The sequence below is a fragment of the Colletotrichum karsti genome (assembly GCF_011947395.1).
Source record: "Colletotrichum karsti strain CkLH20 chromosome Unknown Scaffold4, whole genome shotgun sequence".
Lineage (NCBI taxonomy): Eukaryota > Fungi > Ascomycota > Sordariomycetes > Glomerellales > Glomerellaceae > Colletotrichum > Colletotrichum karsti.
Window position 1 is genome coordinate 661,389 of NW_024065904.1, and position 27,250 is coordinate 688,638.

The 27,250-nt window shown below is 55.6% G+C and overlaps 8 protein-coding genes across 8 annotated transcripts; 4 read left to right on the plus strand and 4 right to left on the minus strand.

The window, feature by feature from the left end:
* Positions 1 to 3,486: 3,486 nt before the first annotated feature.
* On the minus strand, positions 3,487 to 5,031 carry CkaCkLH20_01729 (uncharacterized protein; the record flags this gene model as incomplete). Its single annotated transcript, XM_038884448.1, has 3 exons — positions 3,487 to 4,577; positions 4,630 to 4,937; positions 4,994 to 5,031. 3 exons carry the CDS (start codon positions 5,029 to 5,031, stop codon positions 3,487 to 3,489), a joined length of 1,437 nt encoding a protein of 478 aa, XP_038750148.1.
* A 724-nt stretch (positions 5,032 to 5,755) lies between these two features.
* On the minus strand, positions 5,756 to 7,295 carry CkaCkLH20_01730 (aminopeptidase y; the record flags this gene model as incomplete). The annotated part of the gene is made up of 2 exons (XM_038884449.1): positions 5,756 to 7,121; positions 7,189 to 7,295. The coding sequence occupies 2 exons, from the start codon at positions 7,293 to 7,295 to the stop codon at positions 5,756 to 5,758; spliced, it is 1,473 nt and encodes a 490-aa protein (XP_038750149.1).
* Positions 7,296 to 8,228: 933 nt separating this feature from the next.
* Positions 8,229 to 10,293, minus strand: CkaCkLH20_01731 (het domain-containing protein; the record flags this gene model as incomplete). Its single annotated transcript, XM_038884450.1, has 3 exons — positions 8,229 to 9,611; positions 9,664 to 9,842; positions 9,903 to 10,293. The coding sequence occupies 3 exons, from the start codon at positions 10,291 to 10,293 to the stop codon at positions 8,229 to 8,231; spliced, it is 1,953 nt and encodes a 650-aa protein (XP_038750150.1).
* A 1,474-nt stretch (positions 10,294 to 11,767) lies between these two features.
* On the plus strand, positions 11,768 to 12,724 carry CkaCkLH20_01732 (uncharacterized protein; the record flags this gene model as incomplete). Its single annotated transcript, XM_038884451.1, has 1 exon — positions 11,768 to 12,724. The coding sequence occupies one exon, from the start codon at positions 11,768 to 11,770 to the stop codon at positions 12,722 to 12,724; it is 957 nt and encodes a 318-aa protein (XP_038750151.1).
* Positions 12,725 to 13,687: 963 nt separating this feature from the next.
* Positions 13,688 to 14,431, plus strand: CkaCkLH20_01733 (uncharacterized protein; the record flags this gene model as incomplete). Its single annotated transcript, XM_038884452.1, has 2 exons — positions 13,688 to 13,927; positions 14,090 to 14,431. 2 exons carry the CDS (start codon positions 13,688 to 13,690, stop codon positions 14,429 to 14,431), a joined length of 582 nt encoding a protein of 193 aa, XP_038750152.1.
* Positions 14,432 to 14,634: 203 nt separating this feature from the next.
* On the minus strand, positions 14,635 to 17,948 carry CkaCkLH20_01734 (glycosyl hydrolase family 2; the record flags this gene model as incomplete). Its single annotated transcript, XM_038884453.1, has 2 exons — positions 14,635 to 16,071; positions 16,119 to 17,948. 2 exons carry the CDS (start codon positions 17,946 to 17,948, stop codon positions 14,635 to 14,637), a joined length of 3,267 nt encoding a protein of 1,088 aa, XP_038750153.1.
* A 2,153-nt stretch (positions 17,949 to 20,101) lies between these two features.
* Positions 20,102 to 22,112, plus strand: CkaCkLH20_01735 (uncharacterized protein; the record flags this gene model as incomplete). Its single annotated transcript, XM_038884454.1, has 7 exons — positions 20,102 to 20,330; positions 20,392 to 20,670; positions 20,734 to 20,811; positions 20,900 to 20,944; positions 20,995 to 21,371; positions 21,426 to 21,875; positions 21,933 to 22,112. 7 exons carry the CDS (start codon positions 20,102 to 20,104, stop codon positions 22,110 to 22,112), a joined length of 1,638 nt encoding a protein of 545 aa, XP_038750154.1.
* Positions 22,113 to 23,324: 1,212 nt separating this feature from the next.
* CkaCkLH20_01736 (fungal cellulose binding domain-containing protein) lies at positions 23,325 to 26,244 on the plus strand (the record flags this gene model as incomplete). Its single annotated transcript, XM_038884455.1, has 8 exons — positions 23,325 to 23,647; positions 23,710 to 23,785; positions 23,836 to 23,956; positions 24,010 to 24,110; positions 24,152 to 24,346; positions 24,406 to 24,544; positions 24,598 to 24,773; positions 24,853 to 26,244. The coding sequence occupies 8 exons, from the start codon at positions 23,325 to 23,327 to the stop codon at positions 26,242 to 26,244; spliced, it is 2,523 nt and encodes an 840-aa protein (XP_038750155.1).
* Between the last annotated feature and the right edge of the window lie 1,006 nt (positions 26,245 to 27,250).

The following is a 27,250-nucleotide window of genomic DNA, read 5'->3' on the forward strand; positions in this document are numbered from 1 at the left end:
GCGGTGTTTTCATGAACCGGTTTCACTATCAAATGACCTAGCGCTCGAATTTCAGATTTCAATTACAAACGACTCCTCAACTAGATGAAATACAGTGGTCGTGAGCATGTAGACTTGCTAGCCTATCAACGACGTCAACGTGGAATACATGCAGTGTCATGAAGACTGTGTCCACATGATTGGACCACAATTGTCGCGCTGCGGCACAGCCTCTGATCAGGCAGATCTCGAGGCAGAGCCTCCGTCAGCTTTCGACCTGACGACCTACATCTCTTCTCATGCCCCCGGACCAAGTCTATACCGTCTGCTCACCTTCTTCCACACTTACATTCTTTCATTCACGACAGCTCGTATCAACAAACGGCCATGGCCGATCCATTTAGCCTTGCCGCGAGCATATTTGCGACTATTCAGATTGCCGACCGGGTCGTGACTCTCTGTAAATACTACATTGAGACAATACGAGACGCACCAGCAGACCTTCGTGCCATTCTACTAGAAATCTCGACGCTGAAGACGATTTTTGAAAACATCAAGTTCTTAATCGACTGCGACAATGGACAATCAGTGGCACTCAAAAGCTTGGATGGCGCGTTCGGCCCAATCGCAAGCTGCGAGAAGGCCATGCAAGAACTTGAAAGCCTGTTCTCAGTCAAGAAGATGCGAGATCGACCACGCGACAATTCCAAAAAACGCAAAGCTCAAGCTGCCCTTGCCATCGCTGCCCTGGCTTGGCCACTGAAAGAGAGCAAAGCAAAGAAACTTCTTGATGAAATCAAATCAATCAAAAACACGACTAGTTTGGCAATAACAACGGACACTGCGTTAGTCCTCCAACTCCACATAGCCGCTTATTTTGACATGGAATTTAGACATGGTATTCTCAATCTACGTCAAAAGACAGAGAGAATTCACGAAGTCGTCACCGGTAAGGCTCATGATAATTCTTCATCGTTTGGCCGCACGAAAATTGACTGAGTGGGCATTCAACAGAATCACAAAAATGGCAGGTATACAAGTGGCTGGAAAGCATTGATCCTTCGTCACTTCACAATCGGGCTCTGCGCAACTATGAGCCCGGTACGTGTGATTGGGCAGCGCGATTGCCCGAATGGTCTGAATTCCTCGGCGGAACCCGGCGGTGCCTTTGGATTCATGGAATTCCTGGTGCTGGGAAGACCGTCCTCGCATCCCAGCTAATCAAGAGGATTGAAGAACACTGTGCTGATTTGGGATCTGCTCAATATCTGAGTGCTTTCTATTACTGCCATTTCAGCCATAATCAGGACGAATCTGCTTCTTTTCTAAAGTGGGTTCTGAGTCGCCTGTGTCGGCAGGGAGATATCGTGTCAGATCGCCTCTGGAAACTGTTCAGATATGGCGGGACCCCGACTCTAACAGATCTCCTAGCGGCAATTGCTGAGATTTTGAAGAGCTACAGCACCGTATTCATAACGGTCGATGCCGTCGATGAGAGCAATCCTCGAGAAGATCTTCTCAAAATCCTTAGGGATCTCGCAACGGACTCGAGATTTGCTAAAATCCGACTGCTTCTTACTAGTCGAGAATACCTTGATATAGAGGTAGTTCTCAATGAATTTTCAACACCCATATCGATGAGGAATCCCGAACTCGACGCTGATATTGGGCTCTACACAAAGTCGCGACTGGGAAAGGAACGTCGTATGCGGCAGTGGCCGCAGGCCGTTCTTGAAGAAACTTACGAGGCATTGACCAAAGGGGCCAAGGGGATGTGAGTAAACCACTATCTACTGGAAGCAAGAAACATTGTACTGACGAAAAATTAGGTTCCGTTGGGTCGTTTGCCAGATCGATGTATTGCGGCGCCTTAAGTGCGATGCTACCATAATACGACGAGAACTAGGTCAACTTCCTCGAACTCTCAACGAGTCCTACGACCGAATTTTTCGACACATCCCGGATGAAGATCTTTTAATTGTCAATTCTGCAATGAGATGGATGTGTTTCGAGGTGAGAGTGGGAGAGGAAGAATCCATTCCTCTGAATGTCCTGGCCGACGCCGTTGACGCCGACCTCGAGACATCTCCTCAACAAAACTTACTTCATGACGCCGAAAGTCTCCGCGAACTTTGTGGGTGTCTTCTCACCATCACGCCATTAGCCTTGCCACATGGGGAACAATGCCTGATGGTTTCATTCGCTCACTACACCGTTCTCGAATACTTGACTTCCGGCACAAGGCATCAACCAGACGCGTATTTCTCAATGGAGACTAGCTTGCTAGTTCTCGAGAGGTCGAAAATCGTCCTCGTCGCAGCTCTTAGCGTCAACGAGAACGATATTTCGGAATGCTCAAAAATTTCGGATGGAAAGGCGTCTGAAATTCGGGAGCTCCCTACTTTTGGATCCCACTGCGCCTTCCTGGCGCTACGAATTATAACGAATTTCAACGACGTCCTCTCTGAGGATAATGAACTAGCTAATTTAGTATACGACTTACTTGACGAAGAGAAAGCTCACTGGCCAGTGTTCGAGAATGTCTTGAACTTCATTTGGGGTTGGCTGTGGGAGGTTTTGAAAAATGCAGATCAGGTATTGCAACCCACATGGGAAGCATTGCCAGACGCTAAGATCCACGTTCTGATGCGGCTACTTCTCTTAGGCTGTTTGGGTCTTGCTGAAAAATGGATGCAAACAGGGGATTTACGGGCAGTATTCCAAGCACGCATCAAGTTCAAATACTTGTTCGATAACCCATGGGATGAAGGCGACCTTACAGAGTGGAGTTTCCACGGCTCCATTACTGACTGTTTTGCTGTCGTTGGGCCCGCGATTCAAAATTACGAAGCCTTTAGACTGCTGTTCAACACCGGTGCTGGGATATTCGACCCACAAAGCACTCTGCTGTGTTTCATGGGCATCCACAATCGCGTCCACGCAGAACATTGTCAGGACTGGTGTGTTCTGGAAAGGCTGTTGAGTCTCGGCGCTGAACCAGACTTCGCAGGTTGTCGCGTCACCATGTTGCAGATCGCGGTTGCAACACTTGACGTAGATGGCACAAGAACTTTGCTCGAGGCAGGCGCAGACCCAAATGCTCGGGGCTGCCCAGCTGCTTCTCCTTTGCCAGTGACAAACGGCCTACGCGTCTTTGACTGCATCAGTGGCATAACTCCTTTGCGAATATGCCGCTCGAAAGAGTCACTTGAACGATTTGGGTATTTGAATTCGTGGTGGTATATCACAGTATTGGACAGCGACTATGATGCGCAATTTATTATCGAAACCCTGCTTCTTCAGTACGGAGCGGAGGAGTAGCCGCCATGTCCTGTTTGTTGGCAATTATAGTTTGTATGGCCCCCAGGCTGCCGAGACGAATAACGACGCACTAGCTCACTCAGGCGAATTAGACTTGATGTACATTATCGTATCCTCTATTCGATGAATGACTACGTCTACTACGCGACCCGATTCGCAAACTGGTGCAGTGTCGGAATGACCACTTCAGTAGACTCCCGGCAGGATTCTCCACCTCACAGTCTTCTTGTACTTCTCCCAATCCTCACCATACTTCAGTGAGCAAGCCACATCATCGCGTCCCTCGCGGTGAATGAGCAAGATGGCGAAGTACAGCACATAGAAGTATGTGAAAATCATGCCCCATCCACGCGCAGCACCTTGAACAACCTGAGTTCCGTCAAGCATCGTGATAGCCCCAGAGACGGCACTGCCAGCGGGCAGAATGATGTATCCCGCAATAGCCGTCGGGGCACTGAATGGAGATGCTTGAAGCCAGTCGCCAAAATAGTTAATGTGACGCGACATGCCCCACCAACCACCAGTAAGAAGCCTCGTGCCGCGCTTAGTCTGGATGTAGGGCATGCCCTTGACGCTGGGGTGGTCCGGCTGCGTGCGGAAGAGCTTCTTCTGGGTGTTGGCAGAGCGGAAGATGTACAAACCGGTCGCGAAGACGGCAAACACGGAAGCGATACCAGCCCAGCCCAGGTGAACGGGGTAGACGGAAAGATAGCGGGTCTGAGTCGAGTAGAGGAAGGGAACCCAGGCAATGTCACCGAACGACAGCATAAAGCCCATACCGTCGGTGATGATATCCATCATGGTGAGCACGCCGGCCTCGTAGTACTGGCCCTCGAGAACGTAGTACGCCTGCACCGCGGTCGTGAAGATGATGCTGTCGGACAGGTATCCGTAGTTGCGGTACTGCTTGGCGCAGAAGGCGAGGTTGAGGATGACCCAGCCGGTCAGGCCGGGGCGGAACTCGAACCAGGTCTTGATGTCGATCTCGCCGAACAGGGGCAGCGCGACGCGGGGGTTCAGCTCGCGGCCGATGTAGAAGTCGTAGATGAGGCTGCCGGTGTTGCCGCCGACGGCGAGCTCGCGGTTCTCGGCGTTGCCGGGCTTCACGCTGAAGCTGCAGACGTAGCAGTACACGGAGAGCAGGTAGCCGATGATGATATTGGCGGTCAGGAGCTGGAGATAGTTGTCGGAGATGAAGGTCCACACGACGAAGTCCGCGCCCTTGTAGTACGTTCCAGCGGCGAGGGCGGCGAGTTGGAGCACTGTGGCGCTGAAGGCTGGAGGAGAATCTTAGAAGCTGGTCATTTGAAATTCACGGAGAAAACTCACCATTGAAGCGGTACTTGAGAGGGCGGCCAGATTCCCTCAGCTTAGTTCCGAGAACTTCTTGGGCGGGAAGAACCACGTGAAGAACCAAGCTCAAGAAGTAGTAGGCAAGAGTCCAGCCAAAGACCTCCCAGCTGCAGAATCCCCAGATGCCATCGGCAGGCCAGGGAATCTCAGCCTTAAACTTCTCCAAGGTGAGGGTGCGAGGAGTCAAGGTGGAAGGCGCAGGGCAACCGGTCTTGTCATTACAGACGAAGTAGAAAGTCCACAGCAGGACGGGGAGTCCAAACACGATGCCAAAGGCACCCGGTCTGAGTAAAGCAGGTCAGCGGTGAGAAAGTTTTATGCATGAGTTGACGCGACTTACGGGCCTCCGAACTCGTATGTATGCTTCTTGGGAGCCATGATTGTCCCGAAAGTGTTCCTAGTTGAAACTACTCGAGTCAAACAATCATTGAAACAGCCGCCTTTTAAGTCTTGACGTGAGAGGTTGAAAAGACGTAAAGCGATGAAGCCACCACCGACGCGTCCGGGTACACCCCTTAATCCGTTGGGGCGGCGCGGAAGCAGATTTTTTGGCTCGTGCACCAACCAATTTCCCGTTGCTGGGGCGCGATCTCGCAGACGAGTGGTCCACGGCGCTCGGCGGGTGCGGTGCCCCGGTCTCGGCCCCACTCTTCCGTCGTATTCGGGTTCGAGCCGATCAGGCGATCCGGAAGACGCTGAGCCGATGCGGAGTTGGTGATTCGGAAGCCTCCTGTGCATGGCTTTTTGCGACGCATCATCTCCCAAGTCCCAATTCATGATGCCTTCCAAGGACTTGGCATTGCACTGCCTTCCATGAAAACCAAGGAAGCAGACGACATTGCCAGCCATGGAAAAGAAGAAAAGCCTCATTTCACGCACAGGTCTCTTCCAAACCACAGTAAGTGCAATTCCCAAGCACTTAACTCTATTCGCCATGGAAGGCTCTCACATATTGCTTTCTTTCTTGCATGACAGCTTCATAATCTTGAGCCGGCGCTCACATTTTCTCATTACTCATAAGTCTTTTCTTGCAACTACTGTACATCATCACAATCATCAACCTCTCATCGCGCCACAAACGCCTTTGGTATCATCCCCGTACCTAGTAAACCTTCTTCTCGTCATGGTGAGAGCACATCTTGCCGTGGCTAGAGGACTCGGACATCAGCTTCCAGCGGCGGAACTGCTGAAGCATACCGGCGCGGCCCCGGAGAACCGGGGTGGTGTCAGCGCGGGGAGGAACGCCATCGAGCGACAGGGCAAGCGTGGCAAGAGCGCGGCCGGCCGCCTTGGTGTTGACCGTAATCGCATCCCAGTTGATGTTGTCCAAGGTGTCGCAAGCCAAGTGGTAGCACGGGTCATTCTCGCCCTCTCCGGTGAAGATGGAGGCGGTCGGGATGCCCAGAGCGATGAAACCGGCGTAATCCGATCGGTCGTCGAACTCGGACCAGGTGACCGTCTTGCCGTTGGCCTCGAGGTAGTCGGCGAGGAGCTGGGGGCCGATGCCGCTGTTGTTGTAGCTGGAAAGCTCGTAGATGGGGTTGGGGGAACCGATCATGTCGTAGTTGAAGTAGTACTTGATCTTGTCCGCCTCCTCGGAGCTCAGGTTCTCGGTGTAATAGTACGAGCCCACTAAGCCGGCCTCTTCGGCTGCCCACCACGCAAAGCGGATCTTGTGGGGGAAACCGCTGTACTTCTTGACGGATCCCATCAGCTGGAGCAGTCCGGCGGTACCACTTCCGTCATCGTTGACTCCAGGGCCCTCGAGGACACTGTCGAGATGGGCACCGAGCATGATGACCTTATTCGGGTCACCTTCCTTGGTCTCGGAGATGACGTTCCAAGTCTCACGTTCCTCGAAGATAGCGTCGACAATGAGCGTGACGGTAACCTCCTCACCAGCAGCGAGCGAGGCAGACCAAGCCTCGCCGGTTTCCTCGGTAATGATAGCCATGGGGACGAGAAGACCAATGTTCTCCGCGCCGAGCGTGGGCTTGACAATATCGTCACCGGGAACATTGTTGTACAGGATCACTCCCAGGGCACCCGCAGCCTTCGCGATCTTAATCTTCTCCGAAATGGCACACACGCCGCGCTTGATGAGCGCAAGCTTGCCAGTGGCGTCGATGCCGTCGAGCGACCCGGGAAGGCACGCGGAGCCGTTCTCGTCGTCGACGGGGGTGTCGATGAGAGGAGCCGTGATGCCGCCGGGCAGAGGAGTGGCGGTGTTGTACTCGGCGCTGATGACGATGACATCCACGCCGTCGGGACCGGTCACGGAGATGGCGTTGGTCTGCTGGAAGGTGTGGTTGAAGGGCTGCAGCCAGGTGTCCATCTGCTTGGCGAAGCGAGTCTGCGCGCGCTCGAGTACGAAGTCGACCGAGGCCTTGTATCCCGGTGTGCCGAAAGCGCGGGTGCCGCCATTGTCGCGACCGATCTTGTTCAAGTTCCAGAGGACGCGCTCGAGTCTGTTACGTTGAAAATCGTCAGTTGATTGACCTCTTCGATGCATCGTCAGCGGCATGGGAAACTCACTCCTCAGTTTTGACGTCGGCCTCAACCTTGTCAGCGGTGAGAGGGTCGTTGGCTAGGCAGGTGGAAGCCAGCGCCAGAGCGGCGGCGGAGAAGTAAGTGGTCTTCATAGTGACAGACACTTGCTGGACTCAGAAACCGAAGATGAGACCGGGGACGGAGCTGAACCGGGTGAGCTTCAGAACACTCGGGCTCTTGGGAATTCATTCCCTCTTATAGAGATCGCCCGCCCAGGCCTTCCTGCATGCTCACTTTCTTTTCCCACTCACCATACACTCCAATCGCAATTCACTATCGAAGCGACGCTGCACGGCGCAAAGCGGGAGCTCTTCACCCCAAGCTCGTAGCTCGCCCTGATCTTGGCAGATGCAGAAGTTCCCCAGCCCCTGGCCGAGAACATGGATCGGAGGGCGGGGAAGACGCAAGACATCGCGAATCAGAGGTGTCACCGACTGATAAGCATCTGCCCAGAAGTTCCGCCCCGAGTCCCGACGCGGTCGAGTTTCCACATTAAGTCGTGAGGTCGTGAGGGGCAAAGAACGGCGGCAGACCGCACTTTGGCCACGCAAAAGCTGGTGCGGTGCGCGGCGAAGACGCGGGACGCAACATCTTGGCTCTCATGTACGGCGCGCCGCGATGTAACCTCATAGGGCAGGTGCCAAGACATTTTCATATCGCGGGGTGATGTGTTTGGGCCAACAAGCATCAATTGAGAAAATGACCTGCCAATCTGGCTCGTGTGCCGGGCCAACAACATGGGTCTTAATCAGCTTGATCGGTGTTTTCTGGAATCTCAATTGAACTTGTTCAGTCGGGGTTGCCGGAGACTGCACACCAATGCTCAATTTTGGATTCGCCTTCTTCGTTTTGTGCCTGTTGACTTGGCGTTTGCTGCATCATGCTTGCTGCCAAGACGTGGTATCAAGGGTAAATCGGAAAGCCGGCTCACTCTCAGATAACTGGGACGAATGCAGAGACATATCATAAGTAGACTGCTCTCGTTTGGAAAATAGTTGTCATGTCTACGAACATGGAGCCCTGATTCAGATAAATACTATATCGGTAGCAGGCTTACACCATCGTAACATCCGATCCAGCTCCTCACTCTCGTCACGCCTATCATACCAATAGATGCCAAATCTCTCATACGTCCGCTCTCGTCCAGGAATCGGCCTCAACACCAAGAAGTTGTTTCGGTCAGGCCACATGTCTCCCCAGTAAACAACCAAGACCTCATTAACCTCTCTAGCTTCTTCCTCTTCCATCATGTAGTCCATCTCAATCTGATAGCCATCCATGCCTTCCCCAGTTTCCTTGTTCGTGAGGGCATACGTCGGCGGTACTCCCTCAGACCCAGGATCAACCAACTCGGCACACATCTCGACGCAGCGCCCGTTGAACTTGATATACCCGCTGACCAAAGGCCCCGTCTCATCCGTCCCATCGGCAGTGACGCATTCCACCTCAGTGATTTCAACGTCGATAACCGAAGTCATGTCATAGTCCATCCTGTTGAAATTCCCAACAGACCCAAACACAGACAACCAAGACCAGCTCGGAGCGATGTACCTCGCTGGTCTCCGGTGAGTATTATAGATCTCCCAGCAAAGCTGGTGCGCAAGCGCCGACTCCCACACCCCGGCGAGGTAGCGGCCTCCACGCTTGGACCTAGCCGCCTGTCCCGCGATACCTGAAAGAGCGACGGCGCGGTCTTCGTCGAAGGTGAGGTCGAGGTTGGAGTACACCTCCGCGATGCGCATCCACTCGAACGGAAGCGGCGTCTGGCCCCGGAGCGCGGAGCCGGTGTAGTCCATTTTGAAGTTCCACATCGATACGATGCCACCGCATTGGCAGTCCGCTGCGCTGAAGCATTCCCACTTCAGTTCTTCCGTATCGAAGTAAACGACGCGTGGGGAGAGGAGACGTTCTTGGAGGACCCATCCTCTCTTCAGGAGAGGCCATTTGAAATGTGATGAATAGTTGCTGCCGAAGTCTCCATGTGTCCTGTAGGGTTGTTGTCGAACGAGGATATCAGGAGCTGAGGGGACGCTGTATGCTGGGTACTTCTGAGGCATGTTTCTTGTGACGAAGAGGCCGGCGTTTGAGTTGTTTCCGTGACTGGCTGCGATATTCAGATATGACTGTCCGTAGACCGTTTTCATCTGGACTGATTCTCTATGCCAATCATCAGGGTCGTCTTGGACGATACACAGAGTATCTATCCAAATGTAGTCTATGCCGAGTTGTCGAGTCACCCAGATTGCGTCTTGATAGGTTTTAGGGATGGAATCCCAGGGGATGTCTTGGCTTAGGGTGTCTGTGTTGGTCTTGGTCAAGACGAAGTGCTCGTGTTCTCCCCACCTGTGACTTAGCGTCGTGTATCGAGCTAAATGTCCAGGCCTGCTGATTACTCTGACTTGATTATCCTGTCAAGATACATGTGAGCTAAGACTAATGAGAGACGGGTTGGTGTCCTACCTTGACTTGGACAACACGTGTCGGTAACTTTGAGGCCGTGTCATCGAAGCAAGCGTGTTTGTGGTTGCAGGCGTCAATCCAAGCCTTTAGTTGACTGAGGGTTTCCGGCGAGTCGGTGTTGACAGTGGGATGGTAGTTCAGCGTGCTGATAGCTTTGCAGTGCGGTTCCGGCCCATCTGCTATTATAACGTGGTCATAATTAGTTCTTTCCCTGCCGCCAAACAGGCAACGCAACTTACCAACTGACGGTTCCCTCCACAAGTTGAAGTTCATCCAGTCCACAGCATTATCCGACGCCCGCGCTCGAATCACCCTCCGGCCATTAACAGTTTTCGGAGGGTCGAAGTCAAACTCGATGGCATCTTCGTCATGAGCAAGTTCCCGAATCACCCCATCCCGGCCGCCCTCCAGAGCAGGTGCTATGAGGGCTCTCCACGCCGTCCTGACCTCGGGAACCAGCATAGCGCTGACGACCGTAGCGCAAGTTTGACATCCCTGACCAGCGCTTTTGCGGAGGTCTCTGAGGGAAGGCGAGGGCGCGTGTTGGTATGAGACGTGCTTGGCCTGTTGACACGTGGACGGATCGCAGTCTAGGTGGAAGACTCGACAATGGCAAGGTTCGTCTGCCATAGTCTTGAGTGTGTTCGCAGGAAGGGTTGTACGAGGTTGGTATCAGATGCACCAGTGTCGGAATATCGCAGCTCTCTTGGAATCTGTAAAGGGTGGTGAAACGCACCACGAGGGAATTGAATGGGACTTTTTGACGCAGGTGCCTGATTTTCTAACTGGTAAGCGCTAGGCCGGTAGAGTTCTACTCTGTGGAGCTCGTCCATGTCCTCAAATCAGAATCAGTCTCGTGAATGGATTGAAAAGCTCCAACGATGGGTTTTAATCAGATAGCTTGACGTTTCGATGTCAGCCTAGAGCGTGGTTTTCAAGGTCTTGGGGGTTCAGACACGAAATAGTGAAGTAATAATGGGATGTTACTATGTTTCTGATATGATTCTGGATGAAAATCAGCCGCAATTCTCTATCAATTGACATTTTCCAAGCGACAATGTGCTTCCGAAACTGGTGTTTCGATAAGATGGTATCGCACGATTCACGAATGTGACCTCGAGAGTTACCAACACCGGCCAGGTTACTCAATACTCCTAACGGTATACTTGGTCATGTTTGGACTTGTAATCAAACCGCTATGGTCTTCGGTAGATTCAGCTGCTAGATCCAATCCTAATTCAAGTCAAAATTGCCCCTGCTGTTCGTGTCATCACTCAAGCAGGACATGATGAGTGGCTCACAGCAGCAATAACAACATGAATGCGAGCTGCAAGTCTGCCACTTTCATGACTATTGCTGGCCACCGAATCATGAAGCTTCAGTCAGCAAAATACTAATAGTAATATTGCTTTTTTCTAAGGCTGTCTTTGCTTCGGTTGGCTTGTCGAGTCGGACTTGAGATCTCAAGTATCGATGTACAACGCCTGCGCTTTTTTAAGTAGTACTTTCCACAGTTGTGAGGGTGGTGGTCAATAACCAAAACGACATTATTAACAAGAATACAATCAAAATGAAATTAGACAGGATGAGTGAAGTCCAATGAGATAAACTCAACATCCAAGTACCGGAGCGGATGGCGGCAGGTAAAAATGGGGACCGGCCGGGGCCACAGAATGACGTCGCGTCGGCGTCGGAGTCCACCATCGCAAATCGCGGCGCGGAAGCATCCGCCCTAGGGGATGTCGTCGGAGCGCGAGTCGGGACGAACGGCACCAAAAGCTTATCATTCCTGTGGATTTCGGGGGTTCCCTTAGTGATCCAATCTAGATCGAAGGAAAAAAAAAGTCGCCAAACCCGCCGAATTATCTCCCAAACCACCTTGGGCTTGGCTAGCGTGCTTCCCGAGTGCTCCGGCGGCGACTCCGTCACAACGGAACAACGACGTCATAGCGTGCTCAGAGCTCAGGCCCACCCCAGCTACCCTTGCCAAGGCATGTCGTCTCTTGCTCCTGCTCTTTAAGACCCGGCAACCAGCCGCATTCTTTTCATTGTTTGACTACACACGTTGATTTTCAGAGAGAGAAAAACAATACACATCACCAAAATGGCCGAATCAAAACCAACACAATCCGAAGTCCCGACCTTCTCACCAATCGACTATGCCAAGTTCTTCGGCGCGGGCGCCCTCGCGGCGACCCTCACCCACGGCGCCGCGACGCCCATCGACGTCGTCAAGACGCGCATCCAGGTCGACGACGCCATGAAGGGCCTCAACATGATCAGCGCGGGCCGCACCATCGTCGCCAAGGAGGGCGCCTCCGCCCTGCTCACCGGCTTCGGCCCCACCGCCGTCGGCTACCTCGTCCAGGGCGGCGGCAAGTTCGCCGGCTACGAGTTCTTCAAGAAGCAGTTCATCACCCTCGCCGGCGGGCCCGACAAGGCCACCGACAAGCGCACCGCCATCTACCTCGGCGCCAGCGCCACCGCCGAGTTCTTCGCCGACATCCTGCTGTGTCCGCTCGAGGCGACGCGCATCCGGCTCGTTTCGCAGAGGGGCTTCGCGAATGGTCTGACGTCTGGGTTCGCGAGGCTTGCGCGCGAGGAAGGGTTTAAGGGGTTTTACTCGGGGTTTGTCCCCTTGTTGTTTAAGCAGGTGCCGTACGCGGTGGGCCAGTTCTCGGTGCACGAGGCCGCGGTGGAGGTTATCTACAGGACGATGGGGCCCGAGAGGAAGGCGAAGATGACGCAGCTGCAGTCGACGGGGGTCGAGCTGGCGTCGGGTGTCGTTGCTGGTGTCGCCGCGGCGGTGCTCTCGCACCCGGCGGACACGCTGCTGTCGGCGATCAATAAGGGCGCGGGAGACCCGAAGCAGGGGGCGACGAGCAGGATGTTCCAGCTGGCGAAGGAGTTCGGTCCCAAGAGGCTGTTGTTGACGGGCTTGGGGCCGCGTATCGTCATGACGTGCGGTCTGGTGGCTGGACAGTTTGTCATTTACGCGCAGTGCAAGACGTTGGTGGGCGCGCCGGCGGGTATCGAGATTCACAAGGAGGAGTCCCTGTGATAGACAGAGACATCGGGTAGAGGGTAGATGGAGTTTTGGTTTTCGGCAGGGCGTTTGAGCGGGTAGACGAGACAATTGGTCTGTACTTTACACACATCTTTTTCCTAGTTCAGACGTTTTCAGATGATTCACTGGCCAACTGGGGTTATCAACCAACAATATTAGTCTTGATTGCGGCTGCACTGAGATCCGATTGCCTGCTCTGAAATCGCAGAGCCAGCCAAATGCGTCCCTCACACCAAGTTCACACCGCCTAGCTACTGCAACGCGAATAGCTTCCCTTACGTTGTATGGAAAGATTACGCGCGGACCGACCGTTACGTATGTCTTGAACCCTTCAAGTCTGGAGCATGGCCGGTGTCTCTCCTGACGTGTGACGAGTTCAGCATCCAGGAGAAGCCATGGCAGATGTCCCCAGTTTCCGAGTGATTGGTAGCGTATGGAAGGTATCGGATCCTGGACCATTTCCTTAAGGGTAACACTGCTTAAATTGAAGCTGACATCCAAAGCTTACACGTCCCACGTTGTTTCTTGACGTCCTTGGAGCGAACGAGCCTAGAACTTTGCGATCGAGACAGCGTGCTTACAATCAGGAAGTGACTGCCGTCCTGGTCGAACCGGGAGTGATTCAATGAAACAGATTCCTGGTCTGGACTGCTTCATCAATGGAAACGAGCGCACAAACACATCGTGAAGGAAGGCACGAGGTCTCAGCTCGGCAGGACCGAAGTCGAGTGGTCCCTTTCAAATTGAAGGAAGTTACAATGCGCCTTCCTCTTTCTTTCTCAACAGAGCACTCGCATTTCCATCATTGAAAAACTGCAAACATCCGCCATAACTTTTCTTTCAACATCTACAAAACCCCAAGACTAAACCGATCTCCCCTCAACCTCCCAAAACACCACCAAGACAGGCCACGATCCTCTCCCAGAGCCAACCACCACACCTCCCACTCCGCCAACAATGATCTTCACATCCATCCTCCTCCTCGTCCTCGCCGCGACCCTCGCAGCAGGCGAGTCATACACCCTAACAGCCCACGCCCCCGCGAACCGCGCCATCCACGGCGCCCGAATCAACGCAAGCGGCCGCCGCCTCCTCGTCGGCCTCGACGCCCCGTCCTCCTACTGCCCGGACCTCCCGCACATCGTCTGTCCCGCGGGGACCTCGACCACCGTCGACGAGGACCTCACGCACTTACGGGTACTATCCACGTCTTTCCATTCATTCTTTCAACCTCCCCCATCTCCACTTAAACCCGGTTGTCTGGTGTTCCATATCGTTATGATACTAGTGTTCCCCCCGACACTCCCCGTCCCGCTTTCGCTCTCGGAATCCCGACTAACTTCCCCCACCAAAACACAGGTCTCCACGCCCGGCGGCCAGGCCATCTACGTCGCGCCCGACGGCGTCGTCTCCTACACCGCCGCACACTCCGCCTACATGCCTCCGGGCTCCACGACGAAGGGTTTCTACGCGAAGACCATGGCCTCGTCGTGTTCCGCCGAGAGGACCGAGATGCTCGATTTCCTGTCCGTCGACGGCGCGGATAAGGGCCTGTTCGCGTGTCCGAACCCGGATCTCGCGGGGACGTGGGTGCTGGTCGCGGCTGGACGGGAGTCGAGGGCGTTGAAGGGTGATTGTGTGGTGTTGGAGGGGTTGGAGTTGAGGAGGAGTGAGGTTGAGATTGGGGCTTGGCAGTATTGAGCTCGTGGGCGAGTGAATGGCGTTGTTATTGTGTGATGGATTCTCATGTTTATCTCTGATAATGGGTTTTCGGCGGTACTAAGCCGGGGGAGGAACGTCACAGATTTTGGTAATTTTGGTGGATTCACTCGGTCAAACAGTAACGTGGTTTACAATTTGATGTTAGCGACAACCTCAAGATACAATAAAATACATCAAATACATCAGTCGAGCACGAGCTCGACGTCGAAATCCTTGGCCTTGAGCTCATACGCCGGCAGCGTGGCCGGCCCGCACGACCCCGTGCCGAGGCCGTGGTGCATCCAGTCCAGCCTCACGACCGTGTCCTCCCGCTTGCGCTTGTGCAGCTCGTACGGGTGCTTGCACTCGTCCAGGTCCTTGGTGGTGTAGTGCATGGCGGAGAAGGACGCGCCGTCCAGGTCGCCGAAGCGCGCGCGGACGAGCCTCTCGAGCGGCTTGTCCTCGTCCACCTGGCCGTTCTCGTCCGGCAGGCGCCCGCGGAACTCGACCCAGCGCACGTCGGTCCTGTTACCGCCGTCCTGGGGGAACTCGTAGTCAACGAAGAGGTCGTCGACCGTCTCCTCCCAGTTGCCGAAGGCCTGGGCGCGCTTCTTGTCCGAGTAGCTCTCGCCCGGGCCGCGGCCCCACCAGGCGACCTTCTCGACGCCCCTGATGCCGCCGGTGAGGCCGACGCGGGCGAAGGTGTCGGGGAGGAGGGGACCGTTGGGCTTGCCCTTGATCTTGATGTAGACGGCCTCGCCGTGGAAGGTGAAGGTGGTCCAGGTGTCGACGGCCCAGGCGAGGACGGGGGGCGCGATGCGGGAGTGGACGTTGACGACGAGGCCGTGCTTCTCCTTGCGCCACTCGACGCGCTTGACGTGGTGGCGGGTCTGGTGGACGCGGCGGTCCTCCCAGTTCTGGCCGAAGCGGCCGCCGCGGTCGTTGTCGGTGAGGGCGCGGTAGAAGTCCATGACGAAGGGCTCGGTGAGGAGCTCGAGGTGCGGGCGGGAGGCCTTCTTCCAGCTCGTCAGGGTGCCGAGGGTCGTGTCGAGGCCCCAGGTGGACTGGCCGGTCGAGGAGGTGATGGTGAGGGTCGATGCGTCGGTTTGCTGGATTGTCGGGACGGGGTCCACGAAGGGGTGGAAGAGGGTGGCGAGGATTCGGGCCATGGAAGGGGGCTTGGAGAGGGGGAGCTGGCCGAAGGCGACGCGGTGGCCTGCCTTGGCCCAGTTGGTGTCCTTCGTGAGGAAGAAGTCGACGTGGAGGTACGACTCAGCGGTGAGGTCCTTCGGGAGACCCTTGATCTTGAGGTGGGCTTTGGTGTGAGGCTTGACGCCCTTGGGGATCTCGACCTCCTGGTCGCTGCCGATGACGACGCCGTCGCAGACCACGTGCCAGGTGGCGGTGAGATGGTCCAGGTCGATGAAGTCGTAGCGGTTGATGATGGTCACCTCGTTGCCCTTGATGTCGAGGGTCTGAACTGGCTCGATGGCCTTGCCGTACTCCCGCAAGCCGGGGGTGGGAGTGTGCTCAGCGAAGCAGAGGCCGTCAAAGACGAAGTTGTAGTCGTTGGGCACATCGCCAAAGTCACCTCCGTAGGCCATGTACTCTTCACCTTCGGCGTTCTTGGTACGCAGACCCTGGGCTTGTTAGCTTGATGAATGCTTCTCAATGATCTATCACTCACGTGGTTTGCCCATTCCCAGACAAACCCTCCCATCAGGCGAGGATATTCATAAAAGGCATCGATGTACTCCTTAATGCCACCAGGTCCATTGCCCATGGCGTGAATGTACTCGCACAGAACCAGCGGCTTACTCCAGTTACTCTCCCGGGCCTGGTTGACGATATCGTCTACGGACGCGTACATGCGGCTGTAAATGTCCGCAGTCTGGGCTCCGCCGTCACCTTCGTAGTGAACGAGTCTCGACTTGTCGATGCTCTTGATCACGTCGTACATGGCCTGATGGTTTGGTCCGTAGAAAGACTCGTTGCCCAGAGACCACAAGACGACAGAAGCGTGGTTCTTGTCACGCTGGACCATCTGCCTCGCCCTGTCCTCGTAGGCCTCCTTCCAATCAGGGTTTTCGGAGGGAATGCCCTGACCGTTAACACCGATGACACCGAAGCCGTGGCATTCGAGGTCTGCCTCATCGAGAATCCAGATGCCGAGCTCATCAGCGAGGTCGTACAGCCGCGGATCATTAATGTAGTGCGAGGTGCGGATGCCGTTCACGTTGAAGTGCTTCATGAGAAGCAGGTCGTGTTTGAGGAACTCGTACGGCACCGCGCGTCCGGAGTCCGGATTGTGTTCGTGGCGGTTGACGCCGCGCAACTTGACGGGCTTGCCGTTGACGCAGAAGATACCCTTGATGAGCTCCGTCCGCCGGAACCCGATCCGCTGAACAAGGCTGCACTTTTGGAAGTTGAGAACCAGCGTGTATAGGTAGGGGGTCTCAGCTGTCCACTTGTGCGGGTTCTTGACGCGGACCTCGAAGCGATTGGTCCGGTCGAAGATCTCCATGCCTTTGGCGATGAGCTCACCCTCAGCATCGAGGAGTTTCATGTCAACGTAGGCACCGCGGTTCATGGTGATGTCGACGCGGAGCGTGGCGTCCTTGTAGTCGTCATCAAGGATGGTGTGGACGTGGTAGTCCTCCGGGTGGAACTTAGGGAAGGCGTGGAGGTAGACATCGCGGAAGATGCCACTCAACCACCACTGGTCCTGGTCTTCAAGGTAGGTGCCGTCGCATCTCTGGTAGACTTCAACCGCAAGAGTGTTCTCGCCGTCGACCTCGATGAAGTCCGTCACATCGAACTCGCTGGGGTTTCGAGCTCCCTGGGAGTAGCCGACCTCTTTTCCGTTCACCCAGACGGTGAAGGCGGAGTCGACGCCCTCGAAGCGGAGCCGGAGCTGGTGCTCTTCGAAGTCCTTGCTGACGTGGAAAGTAGTCACGTGTCGACCGCACTCATTGTCATCGTAGGGGATGTTGGGCGCGTCGACTGGCCAAGGGAAGTTGAGATTGGTATACTGGGGTCCACGTCCGTAGCCCTGGCATTGCCACATGCCGGGGACGACAATGTCATCCCATTCGGTCACATCAAAGTCGCGTTTGTAGAAGTCTCGGGGGCCAGCGAAGGGTGAGGATGTCAGATGAAATTTCCACTTTCCAGACAGGAGGAGGGACTTGGATTTGGTGGTGTCCCTGGTCAGGGCATCCTCTTCGTTGTTGTACAGGAAGAAATAGCTCCTAGGAGGGAGAGTGTTGCGATGGAGGACCTTCAAGTTGCTCCAGTCCGGAGTGTGCTTTGGGTGAACGTGGGTTGGAGGTCCTCCTCCTACGACAACGGTGGTGGTGGCGTTGCCGTCCTCGTGCTCAGTAGAGGTACCGCTGGATGAGCCCTCACTTGAGAAGCTTCCGAGGCGGCGCTGACGAGCCAACTTTTCCATATAGACGCTCAAATGGAGGTCGGTGGTCGGAGAGATATTGACATAGTCATCGGAAATGTCGGACATGGTCGAGACAGGGTCGCCGATGTGCCGAGGCGGAGACGAAGACCGGAAGGGATTATGGGAAAGTGGGCTCAGGTTCGGCGAAGGACGGGACAAGAACGGGGCAGTGGAGAAGCAAATAACGGAGACAAATTATTATTCCCGGGCATGTAAGTCGGTGCCAGCACACACACGGGATGGCAAGGCCGCTGAGGTATCCGTAGCGCGATGGTTTGGTTGTCGAAAGATAGCGCGAGATAACGGATCACGATAGCCCTTGTCATGGAGGACAGGAAGAGAGAACTGGAAACATAGCAACACTGAATCGAACGGGTGGTCGAACGACCAGAGCTGGCGCCAGGATCGGTCAGGAACGTCACCTGAGACGGCGCAGCGTCAGGGAAAGCGCGGGGGAATCACGAGGGACCCTTCCTGCCTTCTTGGGGGAAGCGGGGTAGCTGATGATTGGCTGAGAAGGGCCGAGGGACGCTTATGTAATGCCTCAGAATTGGAGTTCAAAGAGCTTAAACCTGGGTGCGGCCTGAGGCCAACGTCCAAGCTTGAAACATTGGTTTTGTGAATATTTGCCGTGCTCATTGCATAACCTTATGAGAGAAGTGCAGCAGGCCTTTTCATTTTTCTATTTACATAATCAATCATCAAAGAAGGAGCCAACATCGACACACGACTTGAAAGCTTCGGGTGTACGCCGACAAGCCCCGAGAAGGAATCCGGGTATCAACGGACTAAGATCGTTACACGACGGACACGGGGCTGGACGCGGCCACGGCAGGCGACACTCTCATCCCCAGATCGGCCGTCTCCAAAGGCTCCAAATATTCCCCAAACACCTCCCACACGAACCGTTCACTTTCCGTTCTAGACCGGTTCTCGAGTCAGTTCGGCCAGTGTCCGAGAATTTCTCCTTTTCTTTGTCCAATCACACCGTCTTCTCGTCTCCGTTCTCTCTCAGTACGTACCGCCACTGGAAACCCCCAGGAACCACAATTCCCCAGATGAGCCTAGCGCTTGGAAGCACCTCGGCTTTCGCCCCCGTCTGGGGATCGGGGATGCTCCGCACATGCGGACTTCATTCCTCCCTATTTTTCACAAGAATTTTCTCGTCAATTTTGCATCGTGATTTTTTACAAGGGTGGCTCTGAATCGCCTCGGCATCTTTTCCCGACATCATGCTGCAACTACTGTCTGACCGTCTTGGCCAATTTCCTCCCACGATCTCTTCTCGGCGGCTCCCGATTGACGATGTTGCTGCGCCGCATTGGCAATACAACTCGAAATTGAACGCAACGATTCGATGACCCTAGTGGACGGACAGAAAAGGTTGTGTCAACGCCGCATCGTCCCGGACACTCGATCGGCGCGCCAACGCCAACCGTCCAACGACCCGATGCTTGGCTGATGCCACTCGGTCGTCCAAACCGGCAACCGGCGCGGCCCCAACCAGCCATTCCAACATGCCACTGGCAACCAACCTGCTCTCGCCTTCGCCTGATTCCCCTCATCAGGAACCCATGCCGGGCCCTTTTGTGCATCTGATCTGAAAGTCCGCTAGTCACCGCGAATGAAACCTCGGCATGTTGGTGCTGGGGTCACATACCGGTATGGGACCCCGTATTTTGGGGTAAACATTGGCGAGGCAAAGAAGGCATGCGGAGATCAGTCAGGTTCGTCGCGAGTCTACCATTGGGTTTGGATGGCCTTTTGCGACTTCAGACCACTTGTCGAGAACTCGGGGTGGAAACCCGAGAGTCGTTATATCTTCCAAGTGTTGTTTATGCTAATCATACTAGTCTTTACACGAAAACCACGTGCTGCCGTTGCGGCTCCGTCTCCCCCGTGACAACCAGCCCACTGCCTGAATCCTCCGAAAAACGTGTGGGGATGTCAACGAAATCCCCGTACCACACCCTGGTCCCCAGGATGTGGTGCGAGAAAGATGGAGATGTCATGTAACCGTAGTCGCAGAGTCCCGACCCGGTGGTTGGACCGTCGTTCGCCGGGCGGGCCTGCCTGTCATTTGATCGGGGTTCTCTCGCTGCTCCGTGTTCGTCCTTAAAGAGGCTATCTGCCACTCGCGTTTGCGACGCGCTTGGGTTTCCTCTTGTTGCTGTTGACCCCATCGCCAGCTCAAGTTTTGCGTCCCTATCTCAGTCACCATGGCGCCTCTCGAAGAATCCAAGTCTCGCACCGAGGTCGAGCACGACAACACGCCGATGGACGAAAAGGCCGGCCATGCGGTTGGAAACGTGAAGGAGGTCAATGCCGCCTCGGTCGCTTTGGCGGCCGCCCTGGCTGAGCAGAAGCCCAACATCTGGTCGCCAAACATGCTGAGGCTCTACTTCATCATGGCAATCGGATACCTCGTCAGTACCATGAACGGTTTCGGTAAGTCAATTGAGATCTTGAGTGGTGTAGTGAGAACAAACAGGGGCTAACACCTGACCAGACAGCTCCTTGATGGGTGCCATCAACGCCATGCCGCAGTACCAGCAGACCTTTGGCCTCTCCGGCGTCGGATCCACCACCGGCATCGTCTTCATGATCTACAACGTCGGCCAAATCTGCAGTTTCCCCTTTTGCGGTTGGCTCGCTGACGGCTACGGCCGTCGCGTTGCCATCTTTGTCGGCTGCTTCATCGTCCTCATCGGTACTGCCATCCAGACGCCTGCGAAGACCATGGGACAGTTCATCGCGGGACGCTTCATCCTCGGTTTCGGCGCTTCTCGTGAGTTTCTCATACATCGCTTTCATGACGCCCTTCCAGTTATGCTAACGTATGGAACCGCAGTCGCCTCCGCTGCTGGCCCTGCTTACACCGTCGAACTCGCACACCCCGCGTACCGAGGCTTCATGGCCGGAATGTACAGTGAGTAAACCTAGGGTGGCTGCGAATATCATTCTGCAGTTCACATCATACGTTTCACTTCCGAGCAAACGCTGACAATTGTCAATAGACAACTTCTGGTGGTTGGGCAACATCTTGGCCGGATGGGCAACTTGTAAGGATTCGCCCTGCCACAGCACACTGTCAAACTGACCATCAAAACAGACGGATCGAACCTGCACGTCCAGAACTCTTGGGCCTGGCGCATTCCCACCGTCATCCAGGCCGGTCTGCCCGGCGTCGCAATGGTCTTCATCATGTTCTTCCCCGAGTCTCCACGTTGGCTTATCTCCCATGACCGCGCCGAAGAGGCCCTCGCCATCCTAGCAAAGTACCACGGCGACGGCGACGTCAACTCGCCCATCGTCCAACTTCAGTACCACGAGATCATGGAAGACAACGCCGCCACCAAGGACGAGAACCCCTGGTGGGACATGCGCGAGCTCGGAAACACCCGCGCCGCCCGCTACCGTCTCTTCATGGTCGTCGCCATGGCCTTCATCGGCCAGTGGAGCGGCAACAACGTCGTCAGCTACTTCATGGTAAGTTCCAATCACTAACAGCGTGAACCCGGACGACAGCTGACACGGCATCAGCCCGAGATGTTCAAGCAGGCCGGAATCAAGGACGACAAGACCCAGCTCCTCCTCAACGCCATCAACCCCATCTTCTCCATGCTGGGCGCCATCTACGGCGCCTCGCTCCTCGACAAGCTCGGTCGCCGCTTCATGATGATCGCCGGTCTCCTCGGCTCCCTGGCCGCCTACGTCATGCTCACCGGCTTCACCGCCGGCTCCGAGACCAACAAGAACCTCTCCTACGGCGTCATCGTCTCCATCTACGTCTTCGGCATCTGCTTCGCCTGGGGTTTCACCCCCCTGCAGACCCTGTACTCGGTCGAGTGCCTCGAGAACCGCACCCGCGCCAAGGGCTCCGCCGCCTCCTTCATGTTCCTCAACGTCGCCATCATGATCAACACCTACGGCATCTCCGTCGCCATGGAGAAGATCGGCTGGAAGCTGTACCTCGTCTACATTGGCTGGATCGTAAGCGCTCGCGCAACCCGTTTTGAATTTCGATGAGATGACTAACGTGCTTAACAGTGCATCGAACTTGCCGTCATCTACTTCTTCTTCGTCGAGACTGCCGGCAAGACTCTTGAGGAGCTCAAGTCCATCTTCGAGGCCCCCAACCCCAGGAAAGAGTCCACCAAGAGGACAAAGGTTGCCGTCGACGAGGCCGGAAACGTGATCAACGTCGGCGAGACCACGTCGGGCATCTAAGCGGCTCAAAAAGACTGAGAAGCATGTTGCCAAGTTGATATAGCCTCGCTTACATACTCGCCATGCAGTGATCAGAACCTTACATATATGATTAATAAATGAACCATACCCCCCTGTCACGTCATGTCATATGCCAGCAAATTTGGACGTCTGTCACGGCAGAAGCCACGCGGATGACAGTGGTCCTGATGTCGCATTGCACGATTCGGCGCACCCCCACCCCCGCGCAATCCCGACCAGGTCCGCCAATCGAAGCATCATATTCCCGCCTCTCTGGGCATTCGGATGCCCTCCACACCTGTCCCGATCTGTCCGACTTCATATGTTTCTCCATTCAGCCATTTGCCGCGTCCCCGTTTCGTTTCTTTTGCCCTCGTATGCCGATTGCCCATGGGGAAGTAGATCCCCCAGAATCCGACCTTTTGGTTCGGCGCCTGCACCAGTGACAGGCTTCGCTTCTTGAACTGACACCGAAACCGATATACATGAGCAGAAGAAGCCATCTTCACGGCAACGCGGGAGAGGTCTCAGGGTTTCCCCGTCACGGCAGAGAAGCGGATGGCCCGCCTTGAACCGAACATGCCCCTTGCATCACGCCACCCTTGCAATCCCACAAGCTCCTTGGCCTTCTTAGGGATGGTGGTAATGGTCATATGATGACAACGGATGCAATAACTCGATTTCCTAATCCGGCAATCACGATCTTGGAAGAGGTGGATGAAGGGGGGTCACTTCAGCTCCGGGACCTGCGTGCTCTAATAAGTCGCCCCTCTCCAAGCCTCCAAGCGGAAGCTTTCCTTCCACCACGAGAAGGCGGGAGAACTGCGTCCGTGCCGGCGGGAGGGATGCCCTCGCACCGCGAACTCATCCGACTCGACGGTTCACCTTGTAATTGATTGATGGAAATTCGAGAGTGGTGGGCCTTTGCGGGCATCTTTCTCAGGGACGGCGTTACCGAACCATGGTGAGCTCTCTCCACACCATGTAATCCGAGCATCCTAGAGCATTTGAAAGCAATGGTCGAAAAGCGAAGGGAGGGCTCAAGGCGGGCATTTATATTGCTACCATTCGAACCAACACCCCGTCGATCCCGTCTCTTCCCTTTCCCACCCCTCATGGTTCTATATCAACTCCAGATATAGACCCAGAAGCTGTCCTCCCTCTCCCAGCACAGAGCTCTCCTCACACGAGCAGCAGCCCGGTCCCGCAAAGATGAAGTACGTCAACTTCCTCCTTGCCGCTCTCGCGGCACCGATCCAGGCCGCCCTCACGTGGAAGAACGTCCGCATCGGCGGCGGCGGCGGCTTCGTCCCGTCCATCGTGTTCCACCCCACGACCAAGGGCGTGGCGTACGCGCGGACCGACATCGGCGGCCTGTACCGTCTCAAAGCGGACGACTCGTGGACGCCGGTCACGGACGCGAACAATTTCGCGGACGACGCGCATTGGAACCGCTGGGGTGTCGATGCCCTCGCGTTGGATCCCCAGGATCCGAACAAGGTGTTCATCGCCGTTGGCATGTACACCAACAGCTGGTGAGTTTGGGTTCCTCGTGAGAAGTTTGTGAAGTTTGGGGAACTTACGTGTTGCTATGTAGGGACCCGAATAATGGACAGATTGCACGCAGCTCTGATAAGGGTGCGACGTGGACTTTTACTGACTTGCCGTTCAAGGTGAGATGGAGATAGCACGCATAATTGCCATGATGCTAACGATCATCCAGGTCGGGGGTAACATGCCCACGAGAGGTACTGGAGAGCGTCTTGCCGTTGACCCCAAAAACTCGAACATTCTCTACTTCGGCGCCCGCAGCGGCAACGGTCTCTGGAAGAGTACCAACGGAGGTGAGTGAGCTAGCTTACACAACGATACAGGACCTGAACTGACAAGAGTCCAGGCGCGAGCTTCTCCAAGGTCTCTTCATTCACCGCCGTTGGCACCTACCGCCCGGGTCCTGCCTCGGACGAGTACAACGGCGACATTCAGGCACGTCGTTCCGTACGATACGAGATCGAAGAGCTGCTAACTCAGGACAACAGGGACTTACCTTCGTCACATTCGATGAGACGTCGTCCACCCTGAACGGCGCTACATCACGCATCTTCGTCGGAACTGCCGACAACACCACTGCCTCTGTCTATGTCTCCAACGACGCCGGTGCCACCTGGAGCGCCGTCACTGGACAGCCTGGTCGATACTTCCCCCACAAGGGCAGGATTCAACCCACTGAGAAGGTTCGTCGAGGTCTCGGATGTTCTCCGTCTCTTCCCGAACTGATGACGATGCATTCTAGGCTCTGTACATCAGCTACTCCGACGGCACTGGTCCTTATGATGGTACTTCCGGATCCGTCTGGCGCTACGACATCGCCGCTGGCACCTGGAAAGACATCACCCCCGTCCCCGTTGGTTCTGACCTGTACTTTGGTTTTGGTGAGTTTGCCGGTCTCTATTTAACTGGACACTGTGTGCTCATCATATTCAAGGTGGCCTCAGTGTGGATAGGCAGAAGCCCGGCACGTTGATTGTTGCTACCCTCAACAGTTGGTGGCCGGATGCCCAGCTCTTCAGGTCCACCGATTCCGGCACCACCTGGAAGAAGATCTGGACATGGGGTAACTATCCCGAAATGGTGTTGGGATACACCCAGAGCACTCCGAAGGTAACCATCTCTTCCTGATTAGGCTTGATCTGCCAAAACTTCCTACCAAATGCTGAGAACTGTCACTGACATGCCATAGGCCCCTTGGATCAAGACCAACTTTCTGGATACCGATACCAAGGACCTTGGCTGGATGATCGAATCCCTCGAGATCGACCCCACCGACTCTAACCACTGGCTATACGGAACCGGCCTGACGATCTTCGGAGGTCACGACCTCACCAACTGGGACACCGGCGCCAAGGTCACGATCCAGGCCCTCGCAGACGGCATCGAAGAAATGGCCATCCAAGAACTCGCCAGCGCCCCCAGCGGCTCCGAGCTCCTCGTCGCCGCATTCGACAACAACGGCTTCACCTTCAAGACCAAGAGCGCCCTCGACACCTCCCCGCAGACGACGTGGACCACCCCGATGTGGGCCTCCAGCGTGGGCGTCGACTACGCCGGCAACAAGGTCTCCAACGTCGTCCGCGTCGGCAACGTCGAGGGCACCCAGCAGCTCGCGGTCAGCTACGACGGCGGCGCCACCTGGAATGTCAACTCCGCCGCCGGCACGACCCAGTACGGCGGCCACGTCGCCTACTCGGCCGACGCCGACACCATCCTCTGGTCCACCGCCACCCTCGGCGTCCAGCGCTCGCAGAACCAGGCCTCACTCGCCGTCGTCTCGAGCATCCCCGCCGGCGCCATCGTCGCCAGCGACAAGCGCAACAACACCGTCTTCTACGGCGCCTCCGGCTCCACCTTCTACCGCTCCACCAACGCCGGCGCCGCCTTCTCCGGCGCCGGCTCCCTCTCCGGCGCCACCGAGATTCGCCACGTCGAGGCCCACCCGGCCGTCGCCGGCGACGTCTGGGTCTCCACCAACGCCGGCATCTTCCACAGCACCGACTACGGCTCGACCTTCACCCTCGTGTCCACCGCCCTGACGAACACCAACAAGATCGCCCTCGGCAAGGGCTCCGGGACGAGCTGGAACGTCTACGCCTTCGGCACCGGATCCGCGGGCCGACGCCTCTACGGCAGCTCGGACCTCGGCGCGTCGTGGGTGGACCTCCAGGGCTCGCAGAGCTTCGGGGCCGTCGACGGCGCGAAGCTCGCCGGCTCCGCGAACGAGGCGAACCTGGTCTACGTCGGCACCAACGGCCGCGGCGTGCTCTACGCCTCTGGCGCGATCGCTGGTGGTGGTGGTGGAAGTGGTGGGTCGACCTCTGCTGCTCCGACTTCGACTAACAGGGCGTCAAGCAGCAGCTCGACGGTCCGCGTGACCTCTTCGACTTCCTCCGTGAGGGTGACGACGACGACTTCTCTGGTGACTTCCACCCGGACTAGCTCCGCGCCTGCGTCGACGGCGACGGGCTTGGCGAAGCAGTATGAGCAGTGCGGTGGGCAGGGGTGGACGGGTCCGACGCAGTGTGTGTCGCCGTTCACGTGCACCAAGACGAATGACTGGTACTCTCAGTGCTTGTAAGCGCTTGTGGCAAGACTGTCACCGGAGTTTTTGCGAGAGTGTAACGCGGATCATTACATGTAAGCCGCTGAGGAGCCAAACGAAAACTGTATTTCCTATTGAGACGTCGTGCCACCAGTCGGAGCTGCCAAGTACATTTTGATCTACCCTCCGTAAGTAGGTTCAGTCGGATAGTCCACCGCTCCGCAACTACGTTTGTCAGATACATGCATACACAATCTGGGTGAGGCAAAACCTCAAGTCCTCAACTGGCAACCTACGGATCCTCTCCACGGTAACATGCTACTTCAATCACAGTCGTGCTACCATGGTAAAACAAAGTGGGCGTTGCCTTCCTAGCTGTCAACAATTATCAAGCACGTTATATGATAAACGAATACCAACAAGATGAGGCTAACCTGGGATGCCATGATGTCCTACCGCCAGCAAGGCTCGAGGAACCGCAAAATGCGATGGTTGTCTGTCACAGAATCTTCTGCTTCAACGGAAATGATGGATCTAAGGAATACTCAGTAGGTTATGGGTCGTGGGAAATGACGGATAGCGAAACGTTGAACACTGGTGCGAATGTCCGTCTTTTAAGGTGAAGCGGAACGAGGCCTGACGCCCATTAGTTTGAGAGTTGTTAGAAAGCTGGAAAAGCTTTCGGGTCATTGCATGTAAAGTTCGGTCAGTCAGCCCTGAAATGCGTCTCGTTGGGTTGACATGGGTTGTCTGCAAGCTGATGATGATCGACCGCCCTCGTTTCCAAACCATCCGTCACGTCTGGTCCAATCGAAACGCTGGACAAGGTGAAAAAATGAGCCCCGCGGTCTGCCTGACAGCTCAGCCTACAGGAGGCCCAGCGGGATGGGCCTAACGCGGCAGCTCATCACCACATGCAGGCAAGTCCAACGTGGCATGCAGAGCGTAAGATGGTGGTGGCAACCTGCCAGGCTGCTGCACACGGTTTAATTTATAGCAAGGTCGTGTCTGCGTGAACCTGGAACACTTCTTCACTCTTTCC